This window comes from Emydura macquarii, unplaced genomic scaffold (assembly GCF_026122565.2).
Source record: "Emydura macquarii macquarii isolate MOO-44397 ecotype Brisbane River unplaced genomic scaffold, CSIRO-AGI_Emac_v2 contig_1644, whole genome shotgun sequence".
Classification (NCBI taxonomy): domain Eukaryota; kingdom Metazoa; phylum Chordata; order Testudines; family Chelidae; genus Emydura; species Emydura macquarii.
In genome coordinates, this window is record NW_027131781.1 from 17,878,329 (window position 1) to 17,895,239 (window position 16,911).

The 16,911-nt window shown below is 38.2% G+C and overlaps 1 protein-coding gene across 1 annotated transcript in view; it reads left to right on the top strand.

The window, feature by feature from the left end:
• The first annotated feature begins 1,944 nt into the window (after nucleotides 1-1,944).
• Nucleotides 1,945-16,911, top strand: part of ATP8B4 (ATPase phospholipid transporting 8B4 (putative)) — a 113,798-nt gene continuing 98,831 nt past the window's right edge. Inside the window, exons 1-2 of the mRNA XM_067556123.1 lie at nucleotides 1,945-2,067; nucleotides 9,906-9,964. Coding sequence (XP_067412224.1) covers nucleotides 2,025-2,067; nucleotides 9,906-9,964 — 102 coding nt within the window. The 5' untranslated portion in view covers nucleotides 1,945-2,024. The remainder of the gene's footprint in view (nucleotides 2,068-9,905; nucleotides 9,965-16,911) is intronic.

Genomic DNA, 16,911 nt, shown 5'->3' on the forward strand with positions numbered 1-16,911 from the left:
TAGACCCTGACCCCGCATTGGGATCCACTAATGTAGATTCCTTTACCTGTGTGGGATCCCCTTGACTTCTGGGGACTCTGAACAGGCAAAGAGATTTACACTAGCATAAGCTGAAAAAAGATGGGGGCTTTAGAGTGAAATTTTGGCCCTGTGGAAGTCAGTGGGAGTTTTGCCACTGGCTTCAGAGGGGCCAGGATTTCATTCCTAGCATTCAGGATAACTGAGATCTCTTTGTGATCTTAGAAATGCCTCTATGGTTAAACATACAACTATCTTAATTCATTTTTAGCTATGGGGGAAAAAAATCCAACTAAAAATATATTTTTTTTTCTCTTGGTTACATTATGACAATTGTAGGCAACTATATAGAGAATTCTTCCCAAACCCAATGTTTTTCCTTCCAATGCTGATTTTAATTTTGCTTTTTGACCCTTATTTTTCAGTCCTTTTGAGGCAGTTTTTAGACTAATCCTTGTAAAGGGATCTCCATTTATATTGTAAGGTAGACATGAAGTAAGATTATTGTGATCAGACAAGAAATATCTGTAGCTCTTTCAGCTGGATATCTAGGTTTACATCCAAGAATGTAAGAGCAAGAATGTGACTGTATTCTTTTTTTCTAGAAGAAGTTAAACTGCTTTGAACTACTAATAACTAATTTACAACTTTTATGTTCCTGTGATATTTTATTGACTTCATTAGAGCGTAAAGGCCATTTATGCTTATGACTGTACAACTGAATATCTGTAACGTACTATTATGAACATATACTTAATGTAGCAAATACTGTCAGTAGGAATCATTGAAAATGTGACAGTAAAAAAAAAAAAGTTTTGTGCATATAGCAAATACATAATAGATTGCATTAACAGAGTCATAGCATGCAAGTCACAGGAGGTGATAGTACTGCTCTATTCAGCACTGGTTAGGCCTTGGCTGGAATACTGTGTCCAAATTTGATCACCAATTGTTAGAAACTGGAAAGGAGCTAGAGGTGAGTGACAAAGATGATCAAAGGGATGGAATGCCGATCATATGAGCAAAGGCTGAAGGAACTGAGTATGTTTAGTTTGGAAAAGAGGTGATTAAGGGGAAGGACATGATAGCAGTCTTCAAATACTTAAAAGGCTGCCATAAAAAGGAGGAAGAAAAGTTGTTCTCTTTTGCCACAGAGGGCAGGAAAAGAGGCAATGGGTACAAACTACAGCATAGCAGATTTAGATTAAATCTTGGGAAAAACTTCCTAACTATGAGAACAGTAGGACAATGGAACAGACTGCCCAGGAAGGTCATGGAAGCTCCTTCACTGGAGGTTTTCAGAAGGAGGCTGTATAGCCATCTGTCTTGGATGGTTTAGACACAACAAATCCTTCAGCTTGGTGTTGTGTATTTTGTGTCCTGCCTAGCTTGCCGTAGCTAACCGAGCTAAACTATTATGGAATAGCTCAGCCAGTTCTTTCTGGTTTTAGAGTAGGAGAATAAAACTCAGTCTGTGTGTGTCTACATCTCCCGGTGTTCCTGTCTGCTGGTTTTCCAAGTATCCAATCATAACACTTGGCAGGGGGTTAGATGAGATGACCCTGGCAGTCCCTTCTAACCCTATGGTTCTATGATTCTTTGATAAATATCAAAGGCTTCTCTTTTTCCTCACCCTCCACAAAAACTTGATTTGTTATTCAAAGGTCCTGTGAATGCTATCCCTCAGTTATTCTGCCTTTTGTTTTTTCACTTCTGTCTTCATGCTGTACTATTCTACCTTATTTTAATTTATAAACTGTCAATTTTTGCTGCTCTTGAGCTGATTCACCTTTTCCGCTTCTCATACCCCAGCTGTGACTGCTGAGCTTATCTGTGTCAGACAGCAAAGGAAGTGGGACGACTATGCTTTCAATATGGGAGGAGTTCTATATCTGTTTCTGGAAATGTTGAAATGCTAAAAGTTGACTGAGAAGGACTTAGACTCCTAAGCCACACTGACCTGCAAACACTGGCTGCCAAACACATGGTATCATCTAAGTGCTGTAATGAATGTTGATGAAGGAGATGAGCGTCAAGATATTTCAATGGGTGACTATCATTTAAACTAATTGGGGTCTGATTATGATAGTTGGGAATTGTTCTTTGCTGAAGCTGGGGTGAACATCTGTAAGGATGTATCAGGCTGATAAATGATCTTTTCCAATGTGTGACAACTGTGGTGGCTCAGTTAACTCTGACCTCATGCTCAGCTATCTTATTCGTACTGCTCTAGCTATCATTTCTTTAAGTTTCTGTTTGTGCTTTCTAGCAGTGACATCAATCTGTGAGAAGTGAGGAGTAGAAAATGAAACTTTGTTTAGTTTTCTAACTTCTCCCCTGGAGCTAGATGCCACCTTGCTACAACAGCTGGATCTCTGTAATTAGATTCTAAAAAAAACCTCAGTGCAATTTGTGCTTTTCCTATTTCTTTAATGTATTGTCCAGGAATCATCGTGCAACCAACCTTGCTGTGTGGAATTTATTAATTCACAAAATGTACTTATTGTAAAAGTACTAAAGCATGAATTTTGACAGATGCTGAAGCCATTGATCTGGCTTATGTGAACTTTTGTAAACTTTGTAAAAAGGGTATTGTGGTACTTCTCAAATGTGCACTTTTTAGGATTGGCACATCTCTTGCTATCCAAATATTAGTGGTGGTCTCAAGTAATGAGTTCACTTTGGTGTTTTGATTTGGTCCATTATAAAGGGAAAAACCATTTGAAAAATTCAACTGTAGGTTTGGATTTAATTTACCTCCAAATTTTGAGATATTTAGATTTAGGATTTTGGTTGGGCCAATGTCTATTAAATACTTATTTATACAAAACTAGAGTGCTGTAGTCTTGTCCAGTAGAATTCCTCTGCTTTTAAAAAGATTTTTTCTGGTGATCTACACATCAACATTTACTCACAAACTGTGTTAAATCAGGTTTTTCTTTTTTGTTTTTAAATTTCTTTTGATGCAATTTCAAAAATATATACTGCTGACTGGAAGATTATCTACCAAACAAATTATTAAAGGGATAATTCAAAATCCTGCTTTAACTGCTTGCCTACTGTTTAACTGACTACTTTAGGTACGTGATGCAAAACAGCCACAAGGTATTGCATCACGTATATGGTACAACCTCTTTTGAATTGCTGGCATTTCAGAGAACGCTGCTGTGCATAGTCATTGGGGCAGAGGCCTGCAACATGCGGATTATGTAGTTGAAAACAAGTCCTACATCAGTCATGCCGATAGCAAAACCGCTTGTATTTCATAAAGGTGAGTGGAAATTATTTCAGTCTGGGAAGCAATTTAGGGAGTCTTTTGAATGAAAGGCATCATAGAGAGATAATGATCATTACCAAATAGGTAGATGATGGTAATGTTAACGTCCATACAAGATTTTTGAAACTGAAAAGGGCACTTGGATCAGATGTGGATCTGTATTTTAACTCCCCCACCCACACAATATTAGTGATCAGCTGCAAAATTCAATAGAAATTTATGGGTGTTAAATCTGACATTTTGGTTCTGACTTTTCTCTACTTGGACTTTTGTCCTGATTTGCACTTCATAATCTAATAACTGTTGTTTGTGGTATGCACCTTCTTCTGTATTTAGAGACTTGAGTTTGTGCATGCCTGCACCCCTTCTCTGCATTCTGTATCTTAAAAAATGTGAAATAGTCCATAACATCTGTGTACAGAATACATTGCATTCTTTTAAAAGAAAAGAACCTTGCTTAAATCTTCAGTCTCTCTCCACCATAAAAATCTATTTGTTATGTTTGGCTCTCATTGTATTGTCTTGCTAACTGTCAGGCTGTCTACTGTGTTCTTCTTCTATATTCCTGTGCTCTGCTTCTCATTAATGGCAAACTAGAATCTCTGTATGTTATGGGGTGGCTACAGTATTGTCTATCCTGAATGTTCAAAAATCATGAGATTGACTTTAAATCATAGTATTTTTTTAAAAAAAATAGTTGGGTCCTGTTCATTACGTTCTAGTTCTTGGGTTTTTTTCTGTGTAACCAGAGGTGCCAGGAATGTATCTTATTTTTAAAAAATCAAAGCTGATATATTCATGTAATCCCATGACTCCAGGATCTGGGGCTTTAAGGGAAAAATTTTTTTAGCAAGAGTCATGATAAAATTGTGAAAGTTGGCGACACTGTTTCTGGTATTTAAAACTATAATTCTAGAGCAAAATTTTAAATTGTTTTGTCTATGAAATACATAATACATAATTGTATACTTTATGGCATTTTACACAATAAATCATTAGTATGATTTGAATGTCATTTATTATCCTTCTTTACTGATCTTTGCTACTTCCATTATTCTAATGACTCTTATCTGCATGTTAATTTTCATTCATTTGCACTTCTAAAAACGTGCATTTCTACAGTATTGGTAGAGGCATGAAATCCTGGTAAAACAACTGATATGCAAAATACATAGGCATAGGCTGAACTTTTCAAACACAGGTCTTTGTTAGACACCAAACACCATAGCTAGGTCATGTCTCTTTCCCCTCATTTCCTCTCCCCCAGTAGGGAGAGGGTGTCTTGATTTATTAAAGATTCTGAGTATCTGTATCTTCTATAGAAGTTAACAGGAGCTGGAAGTACCCATGGAAGTCCATTCCTTTTTTACGTAGGAGCCAAACTTTAGGTGAACAGTTTGAAAATTTTGGCCTTAGTTCTTGGAAACTGTGAGTTTCCTAGTTTTCACTAAGACGGATTAAACCACAATAAAAGATTGCATGAATGAGGGTTTAGAATTTGAACCCGGATCCAGATTTTGCAACTTTCTCCTATCTTTACAATGACCCAGATAAAAATCCTCAATTCAAGCTCCCATATACTTTGGGATGTTAGATATTTGGATCTAATTTTTTCCTACATTCTACTTTGTGTGTACAAAAGCATGTGGCATGTGTCTTGGTATTGCCCGTAGACAAGCTACTAAAGGGGTTGCTGTCACCTCCTTGAAACCTCTGCTCAATATACACTTGGGCTCAAAGCCTAAGGAGAGAGTCTAATATTGCTTTTCAGGAACTGTGAAAGTCTCTCTTCCCTTTTTATGAAAAGTTGATAAACAGTTGGACATCACTTAAATAGATAAATGTTGAAAACAGTTTTGCTAAACTCATTGCTAATGCATTGCACCAAAGTTTCATTGATGCCTCTCAAAACCATGAAATGCCAACAATGTCTTATTTGTTTTGTGGGGAGAGGTGCACTTTTTTAAAAGACCGCTTGGGCATAGGAATGATTGCTTGTTTGTTGCTGCATGGACGTTAATGCAGTAGTGTCTGTTTTCAACACTGAAAGCCCCCTGGGATGTTGCGTTTAATAATTGGCTCACTCAAGATGCATGTTTTGGATGTAGGACGGAAATACAAATACCTTTGAAAGTATGATTGTATCTCAGGAAATGTCTGGAAAATGTCTACAAATGTTGCTGTCCTGGAGAGGATATATAACTCTTGGTAGCAAGAATGAAGTTTCAGGTAGAAATGATTTTTCACACAGTTGAAAGACCGGTATCAGTGGAAGACAGGTATAATTAATTACTGCATGTTTCTTTGTTCTTTTTATAGTGGTTGGCTTGGTCCTGTTTATTCAAATATATAGTTTGTTTGTCCTGTGTTCTGAGTTTTGTATATTTCTTGTCATGCAAAATTTAGAATACAGAATTCAAAGATTTATGCTAGACTTTGACAATCCCAGCTAAAGATGTAAAACAAAGACCATAATGTTCTTGTTCTCTCTGAAGTGTAATGGTGAAGTGTGGAGTGTCTTACGCATTTAAATTAACCTGTCCTCAGCTAGATGTTTTTTTTTTTCCCCCATACCATGCAAATGAACAAGATTGAAAAACCTCTGGTACTATCCCCAGACTAGCAAAACTCGTCTGCCTGCAGAGCCATTCAGGATGTAGAAATGTCATTGCTCTAATTGAAAACTCTCAGACTGAACTAATATGTATATTTGCTTAATGCACCTTCTGTTGCATGGACTGTGGAAGTATATCCCTCATAGTTTTGTTTGCTAATAATATATCAATTAGTTTCTCTCTTGTGGAGGATGTCTTGTTTTGTCTGTCTTTAAAATACATTGACAAAATATTAAGATTTTTCTTTTCAGTTTGATCTTGATTTAATATTTAAGTTTAGACAGTTTCAATTTTCTTCGGACTGTAGCTGAAAAAAGCTATAGTTGCTTTCTTATTGGATTAAAGGGTATTAATCTAGAGTTTTTGTTTCATTTTTGAACCAAGGTTACTTTTATATACAGGTCTGGTGTGTGTGGTTTTTGTTTTTTTGAAGTGTCTAAGTTGATTAAAGAAATGCATTGCGCTGGGAACACTTCTGTTAATGATAAATCAGTTCTGAGCAGAAGTTAATTGGTTGTTGTGGGCATCCTGTGGGAGATGAAATCATTTGAGTCAACAGTAAAAAGGAGAATCTATTGAATGTGACAGAATTTTATTGTAGTTTTTAAAAAATGTATAATATCTGTAACAGTGCCTGTAGTGACTCAAGAGCGTGAGTACCATCCTCAGGGCAGACTGTTTAGAAGCAGGGTACAAACCCCAAATTGGCTGTGAGTTCTACACTTAGATTTCACCAACCAATTATCAAGTGTAAACTCCTCAGGCAATATAACAGCCCTAATGTGGAGTCACAGACAGTCCCCTTGAGCATTCTGATCGGGCTCACCTGGGTCCTACCTGTGTGATAGATGGTCCTTTACACCAAGAATCACACCAATATTCAGATTACTCCCCGTCCCAAAGGACTAGTCACTTACCCCAGCTCAGTTGTACCTTAGATATCACACCAAACACAATGCTTGTAGCCAGTCCTATAATAAAGTATATGAAAATTTATTAAATAGGAAAAGGCAATAAGAGAGTTATTTACAAGATTAAAGCAGGTAAACATATATACACATATGAGTTACAATCTTAAATTTCAAAGGGTAATAGATGCTTCTATAATAAGCAAGTTCTATATGCCATTTAGGGCTAACCTAGACTAAGCAGCTGGAGATCTGTTGCATATGCCTAGAAACCTCCCCCCTTCCTCTCCCTCAGGCTCCAAGCAGCATAGAGATACCTAGTTCCTGTTGTTTGGGGTTTTTAACCCCCTCCTGCCATGTGCTCTGAGCAGCAAAATCATATGATGGGAGGAATTCACTTGCATGACTCATCTTCATGGAGGGGGGAGAGCAGACCAACACAGTCTTTTCTTCTCTTTAGCAACCCACAATAGTCCATCTGGTTTCCTGTCAGAAAGGATGTAACGGTACCCCTTCTGTTGCAGATGAGCACTTCACACTAATTAATGTGTTTCTCCTGTCTGATAGTCCATGAGACTCACAATACAACCGCTCAAATATTACCTTGCAATATGGGACACTGATGTTATGCATGGGATTAATGCATGCAACAATTCATAAGCATCCAATGAAGTCTGAACATTAAGCATATTCTCCTAATTCTAATACCTGTTTTAGCAATGCTAACACACTGGTGAGTCAGACTGATTCCAGCTATGTATTTGTCTGTGTTCAGTTGAGACATGGGAACTTTGACATGAGCTGGCACGTGGTCTGCGAGGGTCACAGTATCATCCTGTTACAGTGAGATGACTAACCAGCCTACTATAGGGTAACTCCTCATACTATAGGTAGGGCTGCCTATTATTAAGGTTGCCTGACACTTCCTGTTGTAAAACCCTGTTTTCAGTTGCATCTAACTTTGCCAAACTTTAACTATTTGGGTTGAAATTTTCCATGCCTGGTGTTTGCCTCAGGCTGAATTATTTTGTTTTGAAAATTTCAGCCAAAATGGTTCAGCTGTTTGTGAGAAAGAGATTAAGGAAAGATACATTGTTTTGCCCAAGATAAGAAAAGATTCAGGTGGCCTTTTCTCTGAAATGTTTTGAAGCAGAGACTTAAAATTTGGGATGGGGTAGCATTTGTGTCAGTGATGTGCTTTTGCCTTTGCTGTTAAAAATCTGCTCAAATCTGGCTAAGTTGTAAGGCTTTGAAAAATTGTATTTTGCATGTGATTAGTAGAGACATCTTTGATTTTAACAGCTTAAATCTCCAAAGAGTCCTCTCTCAGCTCCTCATACTGAACAGACTCTGCATGTGCCATCTCCCAGAACAACTGAACGTACTCCTTCCCCCTCATGGCTTCTATCCCTGATTGGATTGTGCATGCGTAACACCCACAACGTGACTGAGCATGCTCTTTCTCAGGGCTAGAGAGGTGAAGCTAGACTTTCCCTATTGTTGCTGCCTCCAGCTGCTCTGGGCCAGGAAGGGGCTGGGCACTAGAACTGAGACTAGGGAGCTTGTCTCTTCTGTGCTGACAGTGACCTCCCCACGGGGAATGGGCAGAAGAATCTGTGCCAACAAGAGCACACTCTCCTCCAGAGCCTGGGGTGGAACCCAAGATTCCTGTGTCTCACCATCCCACTGCTGCCCTCAAATATCTGTGAACCCCATGAGCTCAGTTTGGGCCTTATTGCCCTCTAGTGCTGGTCCACAGAGAAGATGACAACCTACGACTACTATGGATTACTCCATTAGATCAAGTGGCAGAGGTCTGTGTGGTGGATCTAAAGGTTTCAATCCTCTTGATGAACCTTGGGGATGTCAGTAATACAAATACAAATAATAAAGGTGGAAAGTATCAGGAAACAAATCATAATTACCTAACATATAGTATGAAATCTAGTGAATATGAATTCATCCAACTGTTGGACTGATATGTATAGTGAGGACTCTACTGAAGACGGGAAATATAATTACACAAACTTTTATTTCCTGGAGTTTTTAGTGGAAATACATGGGGATGAAACTATTAACTCCCTGACACCAGAGAGTAGGTATTCTATACTGAACTTCTTCTAATAGGAGTACAGTGTTTTGATCACATTTAAACGATTGTCTTGTATCTATTATCATTTGAAGAATATTCTGTAATGTACAGTAAATTAATAAGTGATTATAAAACTAATCTGATAAAATTTAGTTTATTTTAGGAATTCTGTTTGTTCATGCATAGAGCACAATCTGTCATAATGTCTCTGCAGTGCAGGGGGAAACATGCTCAGCACTAACTTGCTACAATAACTTGCTAAAATAAAATATACTCATTGCCCTTCATAAAATCTCTCCCACTCCCTCTCCCGTTATCCATGTACTGACTTTCTGGCCCTAAGCAGTGCAAAGGGAGGCATTGCATTGGTGATGTTCCTAGTTGACTCAGACATGCCCCCTTCTGGAGGGTGTAATATTGCCCTTCATCCCTTGAAATCAGATAATGAGGAAGCCTCTTTATGGTTGCCTTCTGTGCAGGGAGAGGGACTTCCTGTGCTCCTGTTCAGTGAACTCTTTAAGGAAGAGCTATAGTTAGCCCATAATCTCACCAGTGCATTTTGCCTCTTTAGTCAAAAGCACACGAATACCAGTGTGTCTTATTAAGCATACTCTATTGCATGATAGCAGAATGCACTGTCACTGTGTCATTTTTTCTATGAGAGGGTTATTAGACTTTGTGAGATTAAAATTACGTGGCTGCACATTTTGGATTGTAGCACTGCAGGCCTGAGAGATCTGGTGATTAAATCTGAGACAGGAATTCTTGGAAACTGCAAAAATAAAAAATATATCTATCTAATGCTGAGCTATCTAAAATGTCTGAAGATAAGCTTTTTAGAAGTTGAACTATATTGGGATTTTAAAAAAGTATTTTTTTGCTGCATTGAGAGCTCTTAAAAGTCAGTGAAGTGTTGTTTATATACTGATTTCTTATAATTGTGTTCTTAGCTCTATTTGCTCTCCTAAGCTATTGTTTGTTTTTAATTTTTTCAGAGGAGGAGCGGAGAGTGAAAGCCAATGATCATGAACATAATGAAAAATTTCAGTATGCTGTGAGTATAATGCATATATGACATTGAAACCCTGCATAGTGAGGGTATATTCACACATAGATATATGGAGAGTTCTCAGTAATGTTGGACAAATCCTAAAAGTTTTGGAGGTTTGATTCAGATAAGTACTCAGAAGTCTTATTTGAACTTCCTGGTTCTATCTAGTTGAGCTGGAAATCTTTGACAGGGGATGTTAAATAACCAAGCTAACTCTTCTGTTTAATTAAATTTAGGAAAGTAATTTCCTTGACTACTAATGGCAATTGCATTGTAGTAACAACAAGTATTCTAAGACATATCAGTGTCACCTAAGGAAGAGTTGACCTACTTAAGTTACACATATGGATTTAATCTAAAAACATGAGCCTGCTATGAGTAAAATCTCATACAACCCAGTGGACTCCTGTGAAGAGTGAAACATTAACCCTGTCACTCAGCACTGATTGGCTTCTGTGTGCCCTGCCATCTATTGGGGCATTCATAGTGTATGGGGATATTTTGACTTTTATAGAAGGTGGAGAGCTTAACGTTCCCAAGAGAGAATGTTCATTGTACGCGCACGTATGTGTTGTAACTCTCAGACTCCTCTTAACTCCACATATGCAATAAATTATTTCCCATACTCCCCATGGACCTTCCTCAGTTTAGTGTTTCTGAAAGAATATATTGATACATGTCACTGTAGCGACCTCTTTTGATTGTAGAGTGTCACTACTGCACAATTGAGGGTTTTTTTTGAGGGTATAGTTACTAAATTGGTAAACTTATTTGTCCTTATTTTTTTTCTCTAACATCAGTGATCATGTTTATTCCACCCGGTCCCTATTGTGCTTTGTAGTAATATATTGTGTTAAAATTTTGAAATCCTGTCCTATCTCCTCTGTATTTGAAGTAAATAACATAGCGGAACACTACATTTACTTTTTTGAAATCCATGTTCAGAAATGTTAAAGTATTTTTCATTCAGAAAATAGCTGATGTGAAAATGATTAAAATAAGAACTCTTTCATGGCATTGTAAACATTCAGGTTTTATGACACAGTCCTGATTTTATTTTGGAAAGTTGCGGTTTCTTTGTTGCTTTTTAAAATTGTTTAATTTTTCAGCAGGATAGCCAAATTTACCAACTTGCTATTTGTCTTTCCTTTCACTGTTATGTTTGTCTGCAATTTATAATGAATTGTTGACTGACCTAATTTTAAAAATAATGACAAGCAGAATGACAGTTCTGAATTAGTCATGGAAGGGCCGGTCATTTGTATTTGATATAGGTTTGTCATTCTTAGCTGTTTGTTTGTTTGTTTGGAGATGTCATTATAGTGTCTGTTTGTCAGAGATTTATTAAAAAATCACTTCATTTAGAAAAAAACTCCCTCCCCTCCAAAATATAATCAAGTGATGCTAATCAATTCACAGTGTAAGTCATTAACAATTATTCATTTCCAAGCAGTTGAGCTCTAAATACCTGCAACCAGTCAGACAAGCATTATCCTAGGTAATGACTGAATTACTTACTGCATGTGGCAACAATCCTAGTTATTTGTCAAACTAGAAAAAACCTGAAATGTTAGAAATCTACATTGGTCTTTCTTTTGTCTTTTCTCAGTGGCTTACCTTGCAGCCCTCTTTCAAATGAATGGTAATTTACAAGCAAAGGCACATATCAAACATATAAATCAGCCTAAACTGTTGAGGGACTTGTTAGTGAGTCCCAATAATTTTTTAAAATTTATTTTGAGTGTTTTGGATTTATAAAAAAATAAGATTAATCTGAAGCCAAACACAGGACTGTTATTATTTTACTATAATTAGAAAGGGTATTATATATTGCAGAAATCATTTTAAGGTCATTAGGCATTCATACCTAACAAAAAGACTCATCTAAAAATTAGGCTGCGGAAAATCCTATTTCACAATTTTATAGATGCGTGATAGTGGGGAGCCAAATGATATGTTGACTTCAGGTGGATACATTTCCTATTCCAGGAGTCCTCCTTTTCTAATAGTGCATGTACATAATTTATATCCAGGACTTATGCAATTTTGATAGCTTTTTAAATTGCTCACTGCTGCAATGATTGGTGGCTGTTTTTTTTAATGAAACATGCAAAGATTTTAGAAGCAGAGATATATGGCAGTAAACAGAATTTGAGCCTAAACATACATATGAGCCTAACTGTCTTCACAAGTGTCTGTTTAACTATGGATCTTTAAGCCAGGGTTCAAATTGTCAAACAAATATTTGGATATATTATCCAAAATTGTGAAGTTTGTTGTGTTCCTTTAAAAGTAAAATACTGTCTTGAACTTAGAGGCCCAGAACACCAAAACATTACATAAAATGAAACACATCAAGCCAGAGAAATTAGAAAGTAAAAAAAGAAGGAAAAAAAGTAAGTATGATAGGTCTCTTGAAAGGATAAGAAAGTAAGTTTCGTTAATAGGCAGCTGACTGTAACAGAACTAAATCTATGATTCAAACTAGAGTGAATTTACCAAGAGTAAAAGTTACAATACTTCCTGGAAAAACCACCAACTCCAACTGTCCTGCAATGGTTTTTGATCTGGGTTGCATAATTCCATTAATTGTCGAGTAGTGAGATATATTTTCTCTTAATCAGGAAGCTTATGACATTTTTATAGTATTCAGTTGATATTCCGCTTTCAGGGGTTGAAATTTAATGCATTTGGCTGTTTCGTTTTCTGTTTTTTTCTTAACTTTTCATAAATATTTTCATTATTATTTATATACTTATTATTAATGCCCTTTAGAGCATTCAAAATGAGCAGATCCTAAATTACATGTTTTAGTACTAACCAGAATCTGTGAATGCTGTCATGGTATGTCTACGCTGCAGCTGGGTGTGAGCCTCCCAGTCTGAGTAGATAGACTTGTGCTAGCAGGACTTGAGCTAATGTCCTAAAAATAGCAGCATGGACATTGTGGCTTGGATTGGAGCTTCGGGTTTCAAACGTAGGGGGTCAGGTGGGCTTGAGAGCCTGAGCATCTGTCCAAGTTGAAATTGCTATTTTTAGTGTGCTAGTTTGAGCCCCACTATCGCAAGTCTCTACCCAAGCGGGGAGGTTTGCTCCTAGTGGCAGTGTACATAGGCCCTTAGACAGATATGTTCAATCTGGGGATGCAACTTTCCTGTCATTTCCAGTTAGATGGGAAGGAAATTTCAGTGTGGGGAACTTTGCCACTGAAAAGGCTATAAACAGATAAACATTAACGCTATACAGGAATTAGGAACTTGGATTGTACAGGAACAAAATGACATCCTATAGCTAAAGAATATTACTCCTTGATATATCAGGCAGTATATTTTCAGCATCGAAGGGGCAGAGTATCTGGCATATTATGTACCTGTCAATGTTTTCTGGACAAGGAAGATCCATGGACATAAAAAGAAAAGATGAGAAAGAGGACCCCCTCTTTCTAAACTTAAAAATGTTATTGGAAGAATGTCTGTCAGTATGTTATTTTGAATTTGCATTCTCATTTTAATAAAGTCATTTTGCATTTGGCCAAGCAAACAACTCCAAGATACACACTACTTGCCAGATGAAATAGTTTGTTCTTAATTACCACTTAGTAAATCCTCTAAACTTGCATTAAAGTGAAGAGTAAATATTCTCATATCTGGTTGTAATAGTTTCCAAGTCTTCATTCATATGTTCATTAGTATTTTTAACCTATTTCCCTTATTGCAATATTTAATTTCTCTTCTACGGCCATTCTTGTGTGACATATTTCCCTTGTGGTTTTAAGATCTAGGTGAAACATTATGGGTAGTGTTAAAACCTCATTAAAACTGATGTGTGACTGCTCCCTTCACTTAAGATAGTTGTAAGAGACACTCCAGGGTCACACCTAAAACAGGGCCTAACAAAGTCTGCTCAGAAACTAGAACCAGCTGGGCAGGAGGTTCCACTGAGTATTGTGACCATGGGTGACTGGGTATATGTGAATATGGGAACACAAAAACAGAGAGATTGAGGAGGAAGAAAGTAAAGCAGCAGACTGTGAGCACAGTATATGATGCTGGAAAAAAGCTAGAGAGAGTTTTTGGATATGGTGCTGACTAAAGTGGCTAAGGGCTGTAAGTAAAGAAATTGGTCCTTTTTTTGTTTTGGTTCCTGCTACATTTGCAGAAGCAGAACTTTGTACATTCCTTGTAAACAAACAAGATTTCATCAAAGAAAATACCAGACTCCACCAGTTTCTGTTCTTAACTGGACTAGCCACTCAGGTCAAAAAGAGGCAACACTGGTGTTAACAGTGGGGTTCAGTTTTCAAGGTGAGAGATTTTGAGCCAGTATTCTTCTTGAACAACATTGGAACCGATAATAGAGGTACTTTGCAGAAATAAAAAATGACCTGTGGAAATTAAAACAAGACCTAAAACAGGAGGTGGAGATTTCACAAAAGGAATTAAAGTGCACCTGGAGGTTTGCCACAAAGGGCCCAGAGATGACTTGCAGGCAGAGGTGATATCTCTGGATCAACAACTACAAAGTGTACGCACAGATTGGAAAGCCCAGCTGCAAAACTCCCAGTCTGGAATGGTAAAACAGATTGATGAGGTGACCAACAATCTCACTGCCATACGCCAGAAGTTTTTCCATGAAATAGGGGAGACCAAGCAAGCTTTAGGCAATCTGGAACTTGCTAACCAAGATGAGTTGCATCCAGGACTTAAGGAGCTGAAAATCAACTCCAGAAGGAAATCAAAGGGTCAGACCACAGTGGAAGGCAGCTGCCTGAATGAAGAATTGAACCAGCCAGAGGACTTGGATAAGACCAGATATTTATAACAGTTTTCTGCCCCATTTGTAAACCACAAAGGCCCAGAGACAGAGGTCTGGCTGTCCCATCTCAGATAATGCAAAAGCCCATTATATCTGAGGGAAAAATTCCCTGGGATGCTTATTTTTCTCAATTCAACATTATAGCTCAAATGAGTGACTAGGACGAGGGACAGAAAGGGGGTTTACTAGCAGCTAACTTGGGTGGCCCAACTCTGATTCTGCTGCAGAACTTATCCCAGAAAACAGACTGAGTTATGAAATGAACCCTGAACATGCAGTTTGGAGCTAGCCAACTGTCTGAGGCTATGTCTACACTGATGGCGGCTCAGTCGCCGCTGTCAGATCGACTTATCTGGATATACTGAGCGGTCAGTGAAGACCCAGAAATTGACATACTAAAACCACCTCTTTAAGTGGAGTAGCGCTGCGTCGACGGGAATGCAGTTCCTGTCAGCGCAGTGCAGTGAAGACAGTGCACAGAAGAGAAGCACAGAAGTCGATGGAAGTTAAGCAATTTCTTCGTGTACTTTGCGTAACTCCCGTCGACTGCCGCCGATTCGCCGAAGTAAGTGTAGACCAAGCCTGAGCTGGTCAGGCACAGTTAAGAGCAAAAAGTAGAGGGAAAGAAGAAATCCCACCTGAATTGGCAGAGGACCTGCAGAAACTTGTGTTCCTGGCATACTACCAAGACTTCCAGGATAATGAACCGATTTATAAATGCTCAGATGGACTTGGACTTGCAGATCAAGATCAGTGAAAGAAGGCAAAAGACAATCTGAGAGGCTGTGGAATTTGCCACAGAACTTGAATCCTGCATCAATTCACCAGAAGAGGAAGCATCTCCTAGTGAGGAAGATGGTAGCTGATTGCCATGAATCCTGCAAGTATAGTTCTGTGTCTACTATGTATGATGAATAAGGAGATTCTAATTTGGTTCATGATTGTACTGAATGATTAGAACAAATGATGAATTTGGTTTGTAAAACAAGGGAATTGCCAATAATGAAAAAATTAAAGTTAATAGTTCAGGCATCTTGGTCCAAAGGCATAACAGTGGCTCGCTAATTTCTATATATATAATTTCCATATACAGGTAATTAATGAGAAGAAGCTACCATGCATTTGGTGTCCAATAAAGATTATTGCCATTCTCAAGCTGGGCAAGGATGCCTACAACATAGTGAGTTACTGCCCAATAACCTTGCTATCAGAGTCTTTCAAGGTGTTTGAGTAATCCTCCAATGAATCGCTCTGGAGGTGGAGGATGTCTTACAGGTTGAGTAGGCAGGGTTCAGGAAAGGATATAGCACCTGTGATCAAATCCTGGCCTTAACCACCTTTATCAAAAATGGTTTTCAACAAAATCTAAAGCCAGGAGCCATCTTCCTGGATTTGACCGATGCTTATGACAGTTTGTCACAGAGGCCTTCTGTATAAACTTTCTTGAGTTGCCCCGCATTGGGTGGTCGAAGTAGAAAAGCTCTTCCTCCAAAATAAGGGGTTCAGAGTACACGTGGGTGACTGCTGCAATTCTGGGAAGTGTCAGATTAGCAGTCTTCCTCAAGGTTCAGTTCTTTCACCAATACCGTTCAATGTGTACATCAACAACTTGCCAGCAACACTCTCGTGCAAGTTTATCTATGCCGACGATATCTACTGCAGCTATCAAGCTCAGTCCTTCTCAGAAATTGATAAGCTCCTGAATGATGATAGGAAGCTTATGCCAGACTATGGTAGTTGATGGCACCTGCAGATGAGCTTTCCAACATAGTGTCTAGTGTATTTCATCTGCATAATGCAAGCACAAGCCACGAGATAAATATTTTCTTAAATGTCCAATGCCTGCAGCACAACCCAAACCCAGTTTACCTCGGCATGACATTGCATAGGTCATTGACATACCTCAACCACTTAAGGAAGATACTCACTATTAGACTGCAACTTGCTCAGAATATGGTCTCTAGAACATCAGCCATTGCCCTCTGCTGCCATTGTTACTGGGACACTCTGTTGTGGCTGATTTGCCATGCCTCCATCAGCTATTGGAGATCTGACTTGCCTCTGTACTCAGTATACTAGATGCCCTTTATGGTCTCTTATGCCACCACATGACATGACAGTGGAATCTGTTGGTG